The sequence below is a fragment of the Diachasma alloeum genome, unplaced genomic scaffold (assembly GCF_001412515.2).
Source record: "Diachasma alloeum isolate Michigan unplaced genomic scaffold, Dall2.0 Dall_scaffold_00186, whole genome shotgun sequence".
Classification (NCBI taxonomy): Eukaryota; Metazoa; Arthropoda; class Insecta; order Hymenoptera; family Braconidae; genus Diachasma; species Diachasma alloeum.
In genome coordinates this window covers 42,510-59,626 of record NW_021680352.1, presented here as the reverse complement: position 1 = coordinate 59,626, position 17,117 = coordinate 42,510, and the positions used below count along the sequence as shown (strand labels likewise).

Below are 17,117 nucleotides of genomic sequence, written 5' to 3'. Positions count from 1 at the left end.
TTTAAAATTCGCTTCCACATGAATGAAAAGTGTACACACACCGCATACGCCTGGGTGTAAACCCCGAATCACAAAGACTTGGAAAAAAAAAATGTATAAAAACGGTCGAGAAGTTTTTTTTACCAACGGTCACTAGTTATTTTGCTGGCTCTACCCTTCCTCTTGCTTCCCCCCACAATATACGAAGTAATTAATTAAGTACAGGGGCAGTTGGGTGAAATGGGCTTGACTATTTGCTGAAATTTCATGAAATTTCATGATGAGTCACATTATTTCACAAGAATATTTCATTCCATGAAATTGCTTGAAATTCCAGTGGAGCTGCTGTAACTATCATGTTACAATATTGCCAACATGGAATTGTCAATTTCGTTGAAAAGTGAAGCATGGAACTTGCCTAGAATTTCAATGAAATTGTGAATTCTCAATCAATGTCGGAATTTTGAAAAATGTTGTGTCCGTTTTGCCCTAGCCTCCCTTGTTCGGTATTTAGTAATATATTGTCAAGAGCTACCCACACGGAAAGAGATAAATGAGAAAATTCCAACAATTAAATGATAAAGTTAAACTTTCCCTGGGGGTAAAATTATTGAAAAAAAATGGAAATAACGAGCCCTCAGTAGTGACGAATAGGTAATTTATCCTTTTTCCAGACGCCGAGGAGTCATCATCAACGAGTGGTGACAATTCACCCGCTCACATACGCATTAACTTTGAGCGTTGCTTTCGCAATGAATACAGTGCAACAAATCTACAAACAGGTAACACCAAAGGAACAACATCACAGGATGATAACAATTCTGACAATGAGTCTGAACAAAAACCAACAAAGGAACAACTGAGCAGTGCCATATATAATCTCGTTGCTGGTGAATCTGAGATAAGTCAGAGTGATTTTGAGGGTACATTTAAAGTTGAGAATGAAAGAACTGAGGGCTCTGTACGTGATTTTTGCGTTAAAGAGGGCGATGTTTACAGATGTACAGTATGCCATCGTACATACACACATATTAGTAATTTTTGCCGTCATTATGTTACATCACACAAGCCAAACGTCAAGTACTATCCTTGTCCAGTTTGTTTCAAGGAATTTACACGCAAGGATAATATGGTGGCGCATGTCAAAATTATTCACAGTTTGAAGCCACACATGAGTCTTGGTAGTACGAGTATGGGACAACAGCGGTAGGCAATGGGTTACCTGTACAATCTTTTCGTCGGCTTTTCTTTTCTCACAGTCGATGTAGAGTAGGTAGTTAGGTAGTTTTTCCAACACCTCGAGTCGATGGAGGGAGGGGGAAGGGCTGGTTATCTTTCGCGTTTTTTTTTCTTTTTTTGTTTAATGATTTTTTTTTGTTTCTTCGGAGGAGAAATGCCGCGTTTGCAACATTTTTATGGGTTTTAGATGTTGATGGCCGGAATTTACTGATGACACTTCATCCTGATTTATCGATACTGAGTGGTTATTTAATTGGGAGCCGTTGGGTTTTCTCTCCGTCTCTATCTCTCACGAAGATTTTTTCATTCTGCTGTGACAGAAAATTTATTTTTTTATTGAAATTTGGAATGAATGATCAATTTTTTTAGTGGACTTTCATAAAATTCATGAAAATTCGTTTTAGTTTATCTCAGTAAAATTATTATTTTTTTTTCTGTCACCATAATCAATCTCGCGGATAATAACTCGGATAATTCAACGGGCATTAATAAACAAAAAGAGTTGAGTGAAGGAGTTTAAATGTTAAATGAACGAGCTTTACCGCCCTAGTCTTTCGGCATACCCGAGAGTTGCGGAATCTATACAAAAAAAAAAAACAAATTAAAAGTGTTATTACTTGATGAAAAAAAGAAAGAAAAATTTATATACAAGAGACAACTGATGAGAACCGTTGAACCTAGTTCTACGGTACGTGTCAATTGGTTGTTGATAACATTTTAGAGAATTTTAATATAAAGGAAAGAAATTAACGTAGAGTTTAATGAGCGAATCCCAAATGCCAGATTTTATTTACAAAATATTGATGAAAGAGATGAAATCGATAATCAAATATTGCACATACGTGAGAAGTAATTGATGTTCATTCACCGTAATAAAGGAAAAAAATTGAGGCATTAATTATTGAAGAGTAATGGGGTAACCACGTAGACTGAGCAAATGCAATATATGTACGACCGTTCGCCATGTTGTTGAGCCTGATTGTCGAGGGTATCACTGTTATTATATCGTAGAGAATTTAGTTGAGATGTTCTACCAATTTTAAATATCAATGTCATCATTTCTGATGATTAAGTTTGATTGAGAGGCCTCAGGAGGAAGATGAGCTAGAATGAACCAGAGAAAATCGTTAAAATCCGGTCCCATTTAGAAGCCTGACAAAATAGATGGAAAATGAAAATACAAATTTTTTCGATTTCACTCAGCCAGTTCCGAGAAATTGAAGTCGCGATAAAAAAAAAACCTCAAAAATGAAATAATGCAAAATTGTGTTCACTGAATCGCCAATATCTCCGGGTTTGCCGATGCGATTTCCTCGACCCAACAGTCACTATAAATCTCTCAACAAAAAAAAATCGTTCAATTCGACTCTGCCAATTTCAAGTAATTCTGGTTTGATAATGATTAATTTTCACCCTCAACTCGAAAATAACTGAAAAATTTGTTCATTCTCCAGGAATTCGATGAAACAAATTAAATATAATTTGAAGAGGATGAATAATTCTGAGCGGTGTTGAAAAACACGAGATGGAAGCCATGGGTCTTAAAGATGGTGTCCCCCCTATCTCGCCGTTTCAAAAATCTCTCACAACTATTCATCACCCTCAAATCACTTTCAATTTATTCCATTGAATATCTCCAAAATGAACAATTTTTCCAAGCCATTCGGGCAATTTTTTCTACTCCTGAGGCCTCTCAAAACAGAAAAACAAATCCAGATGAGCTATAATTGATGGAAATATGAAACACGGGGCATGCAATTATTTAAAGACTGCAGTGGGGACGATTAAAAAAATAAACGACACCAAATACAAGATAGTACTGACATTGGATAGACTGAAGGCACTTTAGTAATAACTTAACCGCCGTAACCGAGCCTCAATAGCCCCGACATTTACTAAAAACTGATTTGAAATGTGTATACGGTGAGAAGATAGCGCCAAATCCCCAAAAATCGTGAAATAATCAATTACCTAGAATTGAAAGAAAAAATGTAAATAAAAAAGGAAAAATCTAACAAATCGTAGCTTTACCCTCTGGGTAACCGAATAGTTGCCAAAGTAGATGATAATATTTGGGAAATAATGTTGTAAGAGTCGACTGCCTTATATTGTGCAATTTCTTTATTCGTTATGTAGTTTATTCGATTAGCTGTTAGAGAGAAAAATAGAGTTTAAAAATTTTTCCCCCTCTACGACAATTTTTTTCTGATGAAAGATTTAAAGGATGTTTTTCGGAGTTAAGGATTCAAGTGGCTGAGGCTGCGGTACGGTGTGATGGTGTTTAGGCAATATAGTTACAAACAAAACAGCACTATACGATCGTAGATTACTATATTTTGCACCTTTACGTGTCTCTTCAACTCCGTCATTAATTCTACATATCGCAATTGAAGGCATGAGCAGAATCATGAGATTAACCGATTTTCAATGTTTGATGATTCTTCAAGTTGAGGGCATTGTTTGGGCCAGTTTTTATCGGTGAGCCATTGAATTTCAAAGTTTTGAGCTGTAGGACGAAAATTCTCAAGTTTATTTAAATTTATAATGGAATTTTGAATTTTTAATGAAGAAATTCCGTGAAATTTCACTGGAAATTAAATGCAATTCCACATTTTTTAACTCCAGGAAAAAGAGAATTCCCAACTTCACTTGCATTCCCAATTCAATTCTTTGAAATTTCACTGAAACTCTAATCCTTCAAAAAAAAAAATATAAAAAAAAAATAACACCAATATTAATCTCATGCTCTCAACACTAAAACAATAAATATTTTTGCGAATATTGGGATTGAAGATGAACGATGAAGATAAACTATACAAATTTAATTTCAATTGACTAGTGGGGCATAGATGTTTAATGACTAGAGGCTATATACCGATAAATTATCTAATTAAGGCTATTGATTATTGTTAATATCTAAGAGACGGGAAGCTAAGCTTTGCATTAAAAAATGCAAAGCACAAGATGAAGAAAAAAATACCTATAATATCCCCCGGTTATTTAATAACATAAAAAGGTGCCAGTTTATTTGTTACATTTTGTTTTAATTATTCGGGACAAATGGGAATGATAAAAATCATTATCACTCGTGAGGCCAAATCGTCGGGGTCAATTATATCGAAGAAAAAAAAAAAATCATATTGTTAACGTAGAATTACCGTAGATCGTTCGGACCAAGAGAAAATTTATAATGTTTGAGAGACAGATTTATTCGGGGAATAATCGAGGGAATGAAATACTGAGTGTGTTCATGGGCTCGATGGATTTATAATAATTAAATGTCGATTATCAGTGAAGGGTTTGGATATTTGTAGACTTTACGGTCCGTTCATCAATTATCATTTATCACCCGTGAGAATAAAACATTACGGCATCGTAAAATAGGCAACTACACCCTAAATATCATCACTATTGTATACACAATTTAACAGAAAAGATGAAACATGTGGCAGCGGAGGGACAGCTTATTCGTTTTTAATACTAAATAACCGGTTTTAGTGATGGGAATAGCATGAAAATAATGGAAAAACATACAGACACATTTGATAATCACTGAGAGGCTAAGACTAACTCAATTTTTAGACAGCAATGAAACAGTTTAATCATTGGTTAACGAAGGGCCTTCGTGTCTCAGGCATGAGGTCACTTTCATTTTAGATGTGAGAATATTCAGAACGGACCGTTTTAACAAATTAATGGAGAGTCCTTTGCAAATTTCATAGATTAGAGAGTTTAATTATGAAATTGAACAATAAAGTGTTGAGGAGATGCTGTGTTGTTCGACAAGTGCAAAAATACTTGTAAAATGAAAACAATTTTTTTTTTTTCATTTCACTCAGCTAGTTCCTAGTAATTTCCAATTGAAGCTGTCGATCAAAAGAACCTCTTAGAAAAAATTCTAATTCATGAATATCTCCGGTTCCACCGATGCGATTTCCCCGACTCAAAACTCATTTTGAACCCCTGAAGAAAAAAAAAACCTTAAAAATGGAAAAAACAAATTGTTCAATTCCACTCTGTCCATCTCCAGTAATTGATGATTGAAAATGGTTAATTTCCACACTCAACTTGTTTAAGAACGTGAGGCAACAAATTAAAACTAATTTGAAGAGGATGAATAATTTTCACCCCCTGCACTGCACATCTCGAACACACAAATTCTCCTCGAAAAGTCGTGCCAAGCGATTCGATAATAATAATAATCAAATTTTCCTTTAATCGGAAAACATAGTCAATAAATCAAATGTAAGGCTCATTCGGTCGTCGACGGAACAAAGTTAAAGGTGTGAAGAATTGTTTAAAAATTGAGAGATGCAAAATATTTCAAAGAAAATAAATGAGACAAATTACGAGGCTTAAAAAGCAGACTGTACTATCAGATAGAATTAATATATATTATATATAAAAAAATATACATATATATTAAATGAAAGAGATGAAAAAAAAAAAAAGTTTATTATCGCATCTAATATAACGAGGGGGCAGATAATACACCGTAAAACAAAACATTACTTTGTGAATTATTATTGTGAAAATAACACCTATAACACACGGGTTCGACACCTACTGCGTACGCGTTAATAACATTATTATTCTTATCATTCTTTATTGCGATTATTATTACTATTATATATTATATATAAACAAAAGTTATATCGAATATATTTTAGCGCTAGTTGGTAAATTAAAGAAAAACCTATTAACGTCGTTGCAGTTTGAAAAGATAAAACAGAAAAAAAATGGAAAAAAAGTATATATATATAAAAATTATGCGTCAGAAAAACGAATTTTTGGGGTTTGACCTTTTAATTTTATATGAAATACTGTTGCGAGAGACAAATGTGAATTAAAATTAATGAGAAAATTCTATCATACATCAGTGGGATCCAAATAGCTTAGCCAATCCCCAGTTCGGTGCCTTTTTAAAAATGAAAGAAAAAGAAAAAACATGTGTGAAAATTTTAATAAATTGTTATTGAGGGATTAATACCACTCGTGCGACAGAGTGTCATCAAAAAAAAAAAAAAAAAAAAAAAAATAGGCGTTCTGACGCCGCTAGTGCCAAATAAGTGAGACCTTGAGGTTTAATGAATTTAAAAGAAAAAAATGGGGACAAAATATGGAGAGAATATACATTGAAAAAAAAAAAAAAAATAGGCGTTCTGACGCCGCTAGTGCCAAATAAGTGAGACCTTGAGGTTTAATGAATTTAAAAGAAAAAAATGGGGACAAAATATGGAGAGAATATACATTGAAAAAAAAAAAAACATTTTATAGGTGAACTTTTTTAGCTAATGAGATATGTCTTTTCTGACGCTGGGTAGAATTAGTATATTTTATATGCACTGATTGTTTGATTATAATTATTCGATAATAAATGAAAAAAAGAACGGTGTTCAATAGTTTATAAATAATGACTACAAAATGGACAAAAAAAATGATAAAAATTATTGTGAAAAACCGATTAGTCTGGTGTTATTTGTAACTGGAAATTTACCAATTGGCATTTTGTACTTTTCCCGTTGTGAGACACTTGGAGTGAACATTCATTATCACCGAACTCACAGGTTTTGTCTGCATTGTAGAGAAGATTTTAGAGATTAGTATGCCGCCAGTCGAATGATTATGCCAATGAGATTGGAAGACTAACAACAACAGTTTGAGAGTAAAAATGAAAATCGAGAAATATAACGACGAATAATAGCACTGAATGATTAATCAAAGGTAACTCACCACCAAAAATAACGCATTAGAACAATATTTATCCTATCAAGTATGTATTTTCACAGTTTATTGATGTAGAATGTTTGTTGTAATGTAGAAGATAATGTGAAGCTGAAATGGGGGTCAAACAATTGGGTGAGCAAGTGTTTTTTAAGCGGGAATAAATTTTCTTGTTATTTGGAAATATTTTCACACCCCTAGATTCACCTAGATCAAACTTCCCCTTAATATCAGCTTCACGATAATCACTTTAATTTGTTCCTGAGTTGACGACGAGATAGCTCAATGTAAAAAAACCTATCCAATGAAAAAAAAAAACATCTAGGGGAGGTTGGGGCAAAATGGAACGGCTATGAATTTGCCGTAGAGAGAACACTTGTGACTCTTCTTCATTCTCCAAAACAAAAGTTATCTGAATTTTGCTCCATTTCCCCTAGAATCTCGTCTCAACGAGGGCTCAATCGACGTTTTTATTTATTCACAATTAAGTGTGTATTTTTCATTTGCCTAAAATGCTGACTGAAATCCTCAATCCGCCATTTTGTGGCCAACAACCCCATCGCTACGAAGCGCACCGTTGCTCTTAGCCAAAAATTATGTTTATTTAGTTCTTGATTAATTTTTTTTTCTCTTCACTTACGATTAATTAGTTTAGATTGTACAACGTTGTTGCTATTTTCAAAGGCATTAATCTTTATTTTTTATTTAATCATGTAGTTCTAGATGTAGTACACCATTTCACTGGCTAATTTGTTGAATGTTTCAACGTCAGTTGAGACTATTTCGTCAATAATTGATAGCATCGAATCAAGAAATTATTCAATATCTTCTTTGCATGTTACGTAAACACGTTGTTGATTTATCAATTTTGTTAAGTAAAAATTTATAAGTTTGAATGAATACTTGAGAACAGAGAAATTAATTGATAGCAATGGGTTTGATAATATTATATTGTTAAGTAAGTAATGATTAACTAGACTGTGGCCATGAAATAATACAGTACAAATGTGAAAGAATCATGATTTTTTTAATAATGGGCCAGTACAAATTTATGGAAAAATTGTCGACTCAATCATGTTCTCGAGGCTTCAGTAACATTTAATAATTTTTTTTTTCTTAGTTTTAATCTGAAAAATTTATTGAGCAATCGCTCCATGCAGTGTTTATTTTTTATGTTAATTATGGATTATAGTGACTTCGGGGGCGCTTCAATGGGTCATCTGAGCACGTCAGTGAAGCCTCTCGAAGACTCATTGATGTTTCATTATCGTTTTTTTTTTCTCTTCTTTATTATTATATTTTAATTGAATTCGTAGATACGTCGACGTGCTATTTTATGTTGTTTTATATTGTGCACGTTTGTCATGGTTTTATGATATATAACGTCGTAATGATGTTATTATACCGTGGTTTAATCGATGAGTGGATGCACAGAGAACATATATGAATGAGAAAATAAATATTCTATATAAAACGTTGTCGCGCAGTTATTAAAGAATGCTATATATAATTTTGATTTTATTTATTTGTTGTTTACTTTTTCTTTATACCTTTCCACTTAGCGTTAAGGCCTGCTAGAGTAGTGCTGTGCATGATGATATTATTATTATTATTATTGAAATCACGTAATTTTCATTTTTATTTCAGTAGTGAAGTGGTGAAACGTAAAAAAATAGTTAAATTTTATTCATTTTGTTGATTTCATTGGAAATGTTGAATGTCAGTCAACATGAACCATTTTACGCTACGCCACTTGCACTACTTCACCAAAAAACCTCAGCGTCGCCCCCTTGGCCTCTCAAAACTAACGAGCCTCTTCTCTTCCCCCAGAATTCGCATCCCCAGGATCCAACAAATCCGACAAATCCGACATGTCCTCGGACACCTGGAAAGAAAAAGCTCGAGGTAGGGATTCAACAGCGGGTAGTTCAGGACGAGCGAGTCCCCCAACCACCCCCACTCCATCGGAGCCGTCTCGTTTAACCCCGACGACGACATCAAGCCCATCCTCAACACCAACAACAACATCCACTCCCTCAACAGCGCAGACGTCAACTACGACGACAACTACCACCACCTCCCAGCGAAGTGCCCCCTCCTCTCCAGCAACAGGTAGGGCTACCCCTTCCACTGGGACCCCAGCGAATCAGTCGCCAGCGGAGGGGGCCATGTCGGCCCCGACAGGCCGACAAGTGCCGAAAAGGCGCATGCGTCGACGAGCCACTTCACAATCTCAAGACCCAGCCGAACAGCTGACGGAGATGTCAGTGCGGGGCCTCAATCTCTTCCGTTATGCCTCCATATCAGAGGGGGTTTACCAGTGCACAGAGTGCGCTAAACTCGACATTCAGAAGACATTTAAAAATAAATATAGCTTCCAGAGACATGCCTTTTTGTACCACGAGGGCCATCAGCGAAAGGTCTTCCCCTGTCCCGTTTGTGGCAAGGAGTTCTCGAGGCCCGATAAAATGAAAAATCACATGAAGACAGTTCACGACTGCTTCATGCCCAAGGACTGTGTCATGCCCTTTGGCTTCTATCTTCCTCCCTGAATCGGGGAATTCCGGGAATCGGTAGTTAATTGGGGGAAGGTTTAATGGGGATTGATTGTTGGATGTTACGTGGCTCACAAAGTATTAATAGGGGGTGGTTTGATTAGACCCTTTGAGGCTCTAATGAACCCTTTTGATCCTTGAAAAAGCCACCAAGAGACGAACGAGGTTTTTAGAAGGGCAAAGGGTCAAACGGATTCTTTTGATCCTTGAAAGAGAGATTTAGTGCGATTCAGGAAACTTTTTTTTCGTTCTCAGTTACTCAGCTGAGTGTCAAACGATGCTTGAGGACCTTTCAAGGTGAGGGTTAAACAGCCCTTAAGAAGGTTTATTTTTCCCTCTGACCCTTCCATTTTTTTGTTTTTTAATGCAGGAGATATTTAGTACAATTCATCAAGCCTTAGATTTTTAGTTTTTAATTGAGGGTTAAATGGTGTTATAGTCACAATACCTCATCCCTCACGGTCCTCAAGGGCCGTTTGACCCGCATCTAACACCAAAACAAAAAGTTTCCTGAATAGTAATAAAATGAGTAGCGCTTTTTCTCTTTCGTAAAATACTTTATGGGCCTAGTACTGTAATCCACTTTTTTAGATACTTGTGTTTCTGCTTTCTGTTGTATTAGAACCTTCCCCGAGGTTGCCACTGCCTCCACGATTCTCTCAGTTATCAATTTTTTTTTCACTCTTCCGTCCCAGATGGTTAGGAGCTTGGAGGGATGACAGGTTTGTGGAAGGAGTTTCTGGGGAATTGAAAGAATAAATGACGAGTAGCTGAACCGAAAAAAAATTGAATCATGGAATATTTGATACATGTCTAGAAATCTACAGGAGCTAGAAAAATCGTCACGAGGACCTTTTTTTGAAGCCCTTCAAATTTCCTAAAAAAAAAAGGTCTTCTAAAATCGTTTAAATATTCACAAAAAACTTGCGAAAGAAAAGAAATTGACGAAATCATGAAAATTGTTTTATCAAAATTTATAAGAGGATAGAACATCCTACATAATCCTCACCAAATTTTTGAAAGAATTTATGAAATGAAAAAACCAAAATCATGGCAAAGCCCAATGTTTCTAAATCTATACTCTTCCCCGAAAAATGAATTCTCCCATCACTCTAAATCTCTCCCCCATAACCTAATTTTTCACAAATCTCGTATCTTCCCCCACCCCTCCCCAAACGTCTTCCCCTCCCTCCTGTTATAAATATAAAATTCCAATGGTGCGAAACGTTTATCGACGTTAGCTATTATTGCTAGATGCAAAAAAGAAAAAAAAACAATTTAAACCCAGAAATATAAATCATTTATACCTGATCATTCGATTGTTATCACTTATACTTATTAATTAGCATGAAGTTATTCACTGAATTAGTTATGAAAAAAATCGAATGTTCATGAAGACGTTTCGTACTGCCCAGCAGTATTTCTATTATCCTGTACAGTTTACTTTTTATTTTCATGGGGAGTAAAATGTATTATAGAGCCTAGTGCGCACATTATTTCATTGAGAAAATATATATCTTAGTTTATTTAAGAGAATGAATAAATAACTAATTGAAATCACTGATGGGGGCGTTGAACTATCACTAGCTGTTAATATTTTCTATTTTGACAAAAATTAAAATTCATTAAAAAGACTAGATAATTAGAGAAAAGAAACATTGCACCGTGCAATTACCTAAAATGGAGGGAAAAAAATAGCACAAAAACGTCTTCCAAGTGCAGTAAAAATTGGAGTCTTCCTTTAAAAAATTTTTTTCCAATGACCAGAATTATCTAGCGCGGATAACTTAATTGATTTATCAATGAAAAAAAAAAAATATATATATATATATATTTAAAAAACGTTAAAATTTGAGTAAAGGGTCCCTCGATTTTTCGCAACTGATGAAGTGATTTAAACGAAGTAAAAAATATACAAATATATTATCCCTAGTTGAAGATATGTTTAACGACGAGATAAAAAATGATTAACGAGTCATCCAGTGGATGGTTGAATCGAGGACGAACTAATGTTAAATATTCTCATAATTTTATCTTTCACCCACGAATTAATACTTTCACATTGTTTATTTACTTTTTATTTCATATTAAAAGAAAAAATACATTCAAGATTTATTCGCTCTAGGATATGTCATAGATTTATATGGATATATCACAGCATTGAGTTAATAATACAACAATTTCTTTATTATTTCCTTTAAAAAAAATTTAACATCGGGTACTAGTAACGATTTATTATAATGCACAGATGTAGGAATGCTATGACGCATATTTCACATGGAAAATGAAGTTTATATTATATACAATGATGAATATATTTTATTTAACGTTGTTAGGGGTGTAATGTAGGATGATTCACGTAGGCTTATAAGTGGAATGGAGATGTGGTCCATCGACCGTTTATTATTATTTTTTATTATTCAAAATGGACAATGGTATTTTTATTTTTTCATTTTCGTCAGTTCCCCGGGAATGAGAGTTTCGCTGCTAGGTAATCATGATCGAATGTAATTCGTTGACCTGTTCAGCACGGAAATTGGGTTGAGAGGCTTTGGAAGTGAGAAAAAAATGCTGAAGTGCAAAAGATGATTAGACAATCTGAAGCAGATGAATAATTGTAGGATATGTTGAGAGATACAAGGGAGCCGCCATCTCACTTCGATATCCCCCTCCCCTCTCCCTCTGTCGCAAGGGACATCCAAGATGGCGGCGCCCTCACCTCGCATTTTTAAACATTTGTTAAAATTATTTTACCTCTTCAGATCACCCTCAGTTTAATTAATCAGGTTTCTATGAAGTGAACCATTTTTTAAAAGTCATCTTTCAAATTTTTCCATCTCCTTTTGGCTGAGAATTCATGGCACCTTTTTTTTTTTTACTCATGAGGCTTCTCAACGTATTCATGTATTTGGAGATTGAGGAGGAAAGGGTGAGATAAAATGGAACCAAGAGATGGAAAAAACTTGATTTGCCTCACACTTCCCTAATTAATCGTCCGATACAATTGAACGTTTTATTTGCATACGTATATATAAATAAATGAAAACAACTTTTGTATTATAGAAGCACGAAACATTGTCCGTCGTTTGATATTAAAATTAATGTTTATGGAGGGAATATAATAAAATAAATGATTTATGTTAAACTGCACATTTGATAGTAATAATAATTGAAGATTTGGCGAGGAGTTTCTAATAGACAGATGCGATGAGTGTTCTATGTATAATATTATGTACCTATGTACCTATTACCATGGTGCCTGGTGGCGAAGCGAATTATATGATGAAAAAAATTAATGATATCCTTATTTGTTTTTATCTAATTGTAGTTTCTTTGTAACTCTTTGTGATATACATTGCAATAGTCTACCCGACCGAGTTTTTTTTTCTTGTATCTACGAGCACTTCCTTCATTAAATAATTAAAATTAAACAAATTACATATTTTTGTTGTTTTTTTTTTTGACCCTTGAAAATGATCAACTTTGAGAATGAAATGGTCTCAAGGGTCTATCGAGTTGAACCCGTGTCTACAGAAGGTCATTTGATCCGTAACCATCGAAATTCTCTGAAAAAAAAATCGCCACACTTTCCCATAAACCCCTCCCCTCAAATTTTTTCTCAAAATGTCTCTAACAATCAATGAAAACCCCAAAAAACTAACAAACCCACCCGCTCTTCTTCTCTTCCCTGCAGATTTGCTTCCAACCCTTCCAGCGGATATAACCTTCGAGCTCTGTGAGTCCCCCCAGACCCGTGAGGAGAGTCTCCCAGAATTGACCCAACCCAACAACGGGGAATCCCCGGACTGTGACATAAGCGTCGACGGCGCTAACGAGGACAGTCGCCCTGGCGATACGACTCGCTACATCAAGACCGAGAGAATCAGTGGCATTCACTTTCTCACAGACCAGGAGGAGGACGAGCGCGTGGAACTCCTAGTGCCAAAGTCTGACGCGAGTGACACCGAGCCAGAAGTGAAAAAACAGGTTGGTGGTGTCACTGCTAAAAGGAAAACCAGGGGGGCCACAGCCAGGCGTTTCCGCGGGACTCGTAGAATGAGAAATTGGCGAATATAACAAATAATTAGTTAATGTTAATTGATTATGGTCGTTAGGGGGGAGCCCAATTACTCGATTTGGCGGTTATTGAAGAAACATTTATTATTTATTATATTTTTTGTTGATTGTTTTTAGATGATGGCATGATTGGAGCAGTTGGACTTGAGGTTTCGGGAAATGTCTCGAATCTTAATCTCGAGTCCGGTCTCGATAGCAAAGAAAAAAATATTAAAATGCAGAAAGCATTTCCGTTTCACTTTATAGAAACGGAATGAAGTGACTTGAGGATGATCTGAGAGAGATGAATGATTTTACGAAATCATTGAAAATGTGAAGTTGGGGCGCCGCCATTTTGGCAGCCCCTTGCGGAGAGGGAGCAAAATGGCGGCTACTGCTATATATCAACCACCTCGCGTTTTTAAATATTTCTCAAAATTATTTATTCTATTCAAATTGTTTTCAACTCGTTCCATCGAGTTTCTAGAGAACGAACAAATTGTTTTTTCAACATTATTTTTTGCCTTTCAGTGGTTGTTTTTTTATAACCGCAGCCTCTCAAGTGAAATTGTCTCCCCCATCGTAATAAAATGTTCACTCTGTTAATTAATTTATTCAATTATGTATTGATTTATTAATTTATTTATTGGCATACTCGACATTTTATCATTCAATTGGCTAGTCACGAAACAGGAAGCAGGCACACAGATCACATCAACACAATTGGCTCGAGCAAAACAAAATAGTAAATTGGAAAGTGATTAAAAAAATCCGCTTGGAGGTAGTAAAAGCGCCGAAAATGGGGGAAAAAAGAGAAAATGAAATAAATTGTTTTACAAGCTGCTGGAATACCTCATACAAAACGACGGTTCCGTAGTCTGCAAGTGGTGCGGTGAGGTCTTGCCATCGAGGACAAGGTGGTACAGGCACAAGTACAAGCTGCATGTTACCAGCCAAGTTACTCAACCCGCACCCCTGTTCAAGTGCCACAGCTGTAATGCGTACTTCAAGTCGCGGAAGGGCTACATTGGACATCTCAGCTCGAGACACTCGGATAATGAGAATGATGAGAACAGGGAGGAGACAGCTAATAAAAAATCACGGAGATCCTCTGATGTTAGTATTTTTTTTGGCTTTTTGGCAGATATCTCGGAAAAAAATTTTTGCTAGGGCTTGGAAATTTTCTTTCCCATTCTCCACAAAAAGTGTCTTACGACATTTCATCATAACTCAACTTCGCTCACCCAGATAATTGTAAAATTAACAAAAATTCTTCATTTCCCTCAAATCGTTGCACTCATTTGTCATCCATAATTCCTAAATTATTTCGACAACCACGAGTTTTATAAAAAAAAAATGAAAAAAAAAATTCATACGACCTTTTTTGTAGCCCACAGAATTCCCCAGAAAAAAAAAAGTCCTGCGACATTTTCCCCTTAGCTCTTGCCTCCAATTATCTCTCATTCTTAAATTTTGATCTTCCAGTTGGGAAAAGGACCGGATTGGGAGCAGCAGCGTGAAAAAGAAGAGAAGCTCGTTGCGGATATAATAGACCGTGTGAAACGTGAATGTGAGGCCCAAGGTGAGACCGTAACCAGAAGGGGCTACTCCAGACGTTCCACAGTAATGAACAGCTGAATCAATTAACGATAAAAGAAAAATCGAGTGCCAAAGCACGTCTTCTCAAGCAACTCAAGCCAAAATATTGAACCGAAAGACCATTTTTTCTGGTATAAAGTTCCATATAAAAATAATCGAGTCTCCACTTTCGCTGTGAATACGAAACAGATATTTATTTGTAAATAAACTAATGATGATTGCGCGTTCCAATCACCGGATAACATAATGAGGAGATGAGTCTCTCACGTAAATCAGTGCCAAATGAATAACAAGAAGCGATTGGATGAATGAATCTTCCTTGTATTTATGATGAATAACGTTAAAGTACCTATTTATTAATTAAACAAGTCTCAGAGACACACCACATTGTGCGCTCGCTTAAGAGAGCGATCGTTTGCTCAAGTGTGCAATATTGATGAATATAGAATTATGCGGGGAATGCAATTGTTTTCTCTTGGATAATTTTCAATAATTGGCGATCGGGTTCGTTAATGAAGTAGTGAAGAGGGGGTCAAGGGCTTGCAACTTGTTTTTTTTTGTTTGCAGTGGATTGGCTCCGGGAGTGGGTTTGGAGGAAATTTTTTTTTTTTAAATTGTTTAATTATGTTGATAATGAGGGGTTTTAGAGGAAAATTTTATAAAACAATTTTGTAGCTAATTAAATAGTCATTTCTCCAGAAATGTTGAAATATCTCGACAGGAAATAATTCCACAAAAAAATGTTGATGTTGAATACATTTTTTTGTAAAAAACCTAGACCTAAAAACCTTTTCCCCACTTGGCCACTTCACTAATGCCTCAATCTCTCCTAGTTCTCACTAGTTGTCTCAAAATCTCACCCCAACAAATATTCTTAGACAACTCCTGACACTCCAGTGTCGATACTCGTCGGCTAGATAAGTGGAAGTAGCTAGAAACCTCGAGAAAATTAAGGAAAAAATCTAGCGTAAAATTTTAATCCAGAGTAATAAGAACCAGATTAAAGCAATCGCGATGAATTGAAGATGTTGCGTCGTCGTCGACTCGTCGATCTGTCCATTTTATTTCGATGGAATAATATCGAAAGTAATCTCAATCTCTCTCTCAGAGATTCGGTGAGAAACAACTCAAATTTAAACTGCAGTCCTGTCTTTCATTATCTCATCTTATTTGCAAAAATAAATGAAAGGGAGAAATGATTGTATTTAAATTTGTACAGATTCCTAAATGCCGTGATTTAATTCGGAGCAGTAGAGAGACTTTTGCTCATCCTCCCCCTCAAATTTTGTTATTACGTCGCTTATTAATTGGTTTTCGATGAATATCTTGAAATCTAAGGCAGAAGGGAAAATTTTAGGGAAAATTCGGAGATATTCCTCGAAAACACAAATCGTTTGAGCTATATATATATATACCTGATATTTTGTTATTTATCGATTCATCTGGGTGACCGGTCATTTAATGTCAACTACCATTGAATAATGAATTGTGTGGCAATAATTGCGGAGAAAACGAGATAAGAAACAGTAAGGCTGATCTTTCACATAGAGGAATGCGTTGAGCTCGTGCCAAATAAAATGAGAGAGTATATTAATATTGATATATCAATGAAATTATATTTATTTGTTTACAATGAAGAGGGTAAATGGCACAGCTGGGTTGAGGGGACTATATATACGTAATAGTTTGATAATTATTGGGATGCGGGTTATGCATGATTGATGAGAAAACATGTCGGCAATACAAAAGCAATAAGTACCTCTGTAAATCCGTTCGTCCTGAACTATTCCAGATGATAATGTCCAAATTTTAAGAATCAAAATGTTGATGCAATTAAGAGAGCAATCGCCGGATTGTAATGACAAATGTTTTAAAATCAAAGAAATAACTTGACAAATTTGAGATTAACCATGTGAATTATACTCTTGAAAAAAAAAAAAAAAAAAAACAAAAAAAAAAAAAAAA

The 17,117-nt window shown here is 35.3% G+C and overlaps 1 protein-coding gene across 4 annotated transcripts in view; it reads left to right on the top strand.

The window, feature by feature from the left end:
• Positions 1–17,061, top strand: part of LOC107048283 (protein tramtrack, alpha isoform) — a 33,428-nt gene extending 16,367 nt beyond the window's left edge. For 2 of the 4 annotated variants that reach the window (XM_015271386.1, XM_029126780.1), the window contains exon 4: positions 8,773–11,301. In XM_015271386.1, coding sequence (XP_015126872.1) covers positions 8,773–9,494 — 722 coding nt within the window. In that variant the 3' untranslated portion in view covers positions 9,495–11,301. Of the gene's footprint in view, positions 1–653; positions 1,585–8,772; positions 11,302–13,191; positions 13,485–14,393; positions 14,670–15,038 lie in introns of those variants that run through there. The other 2 variants (XM_015271385.1, XM_015271389.1) reach the window with 2 other exon arrangements.
• Positions 17,062–17,117: the final 56 nt, after the last annotated feature.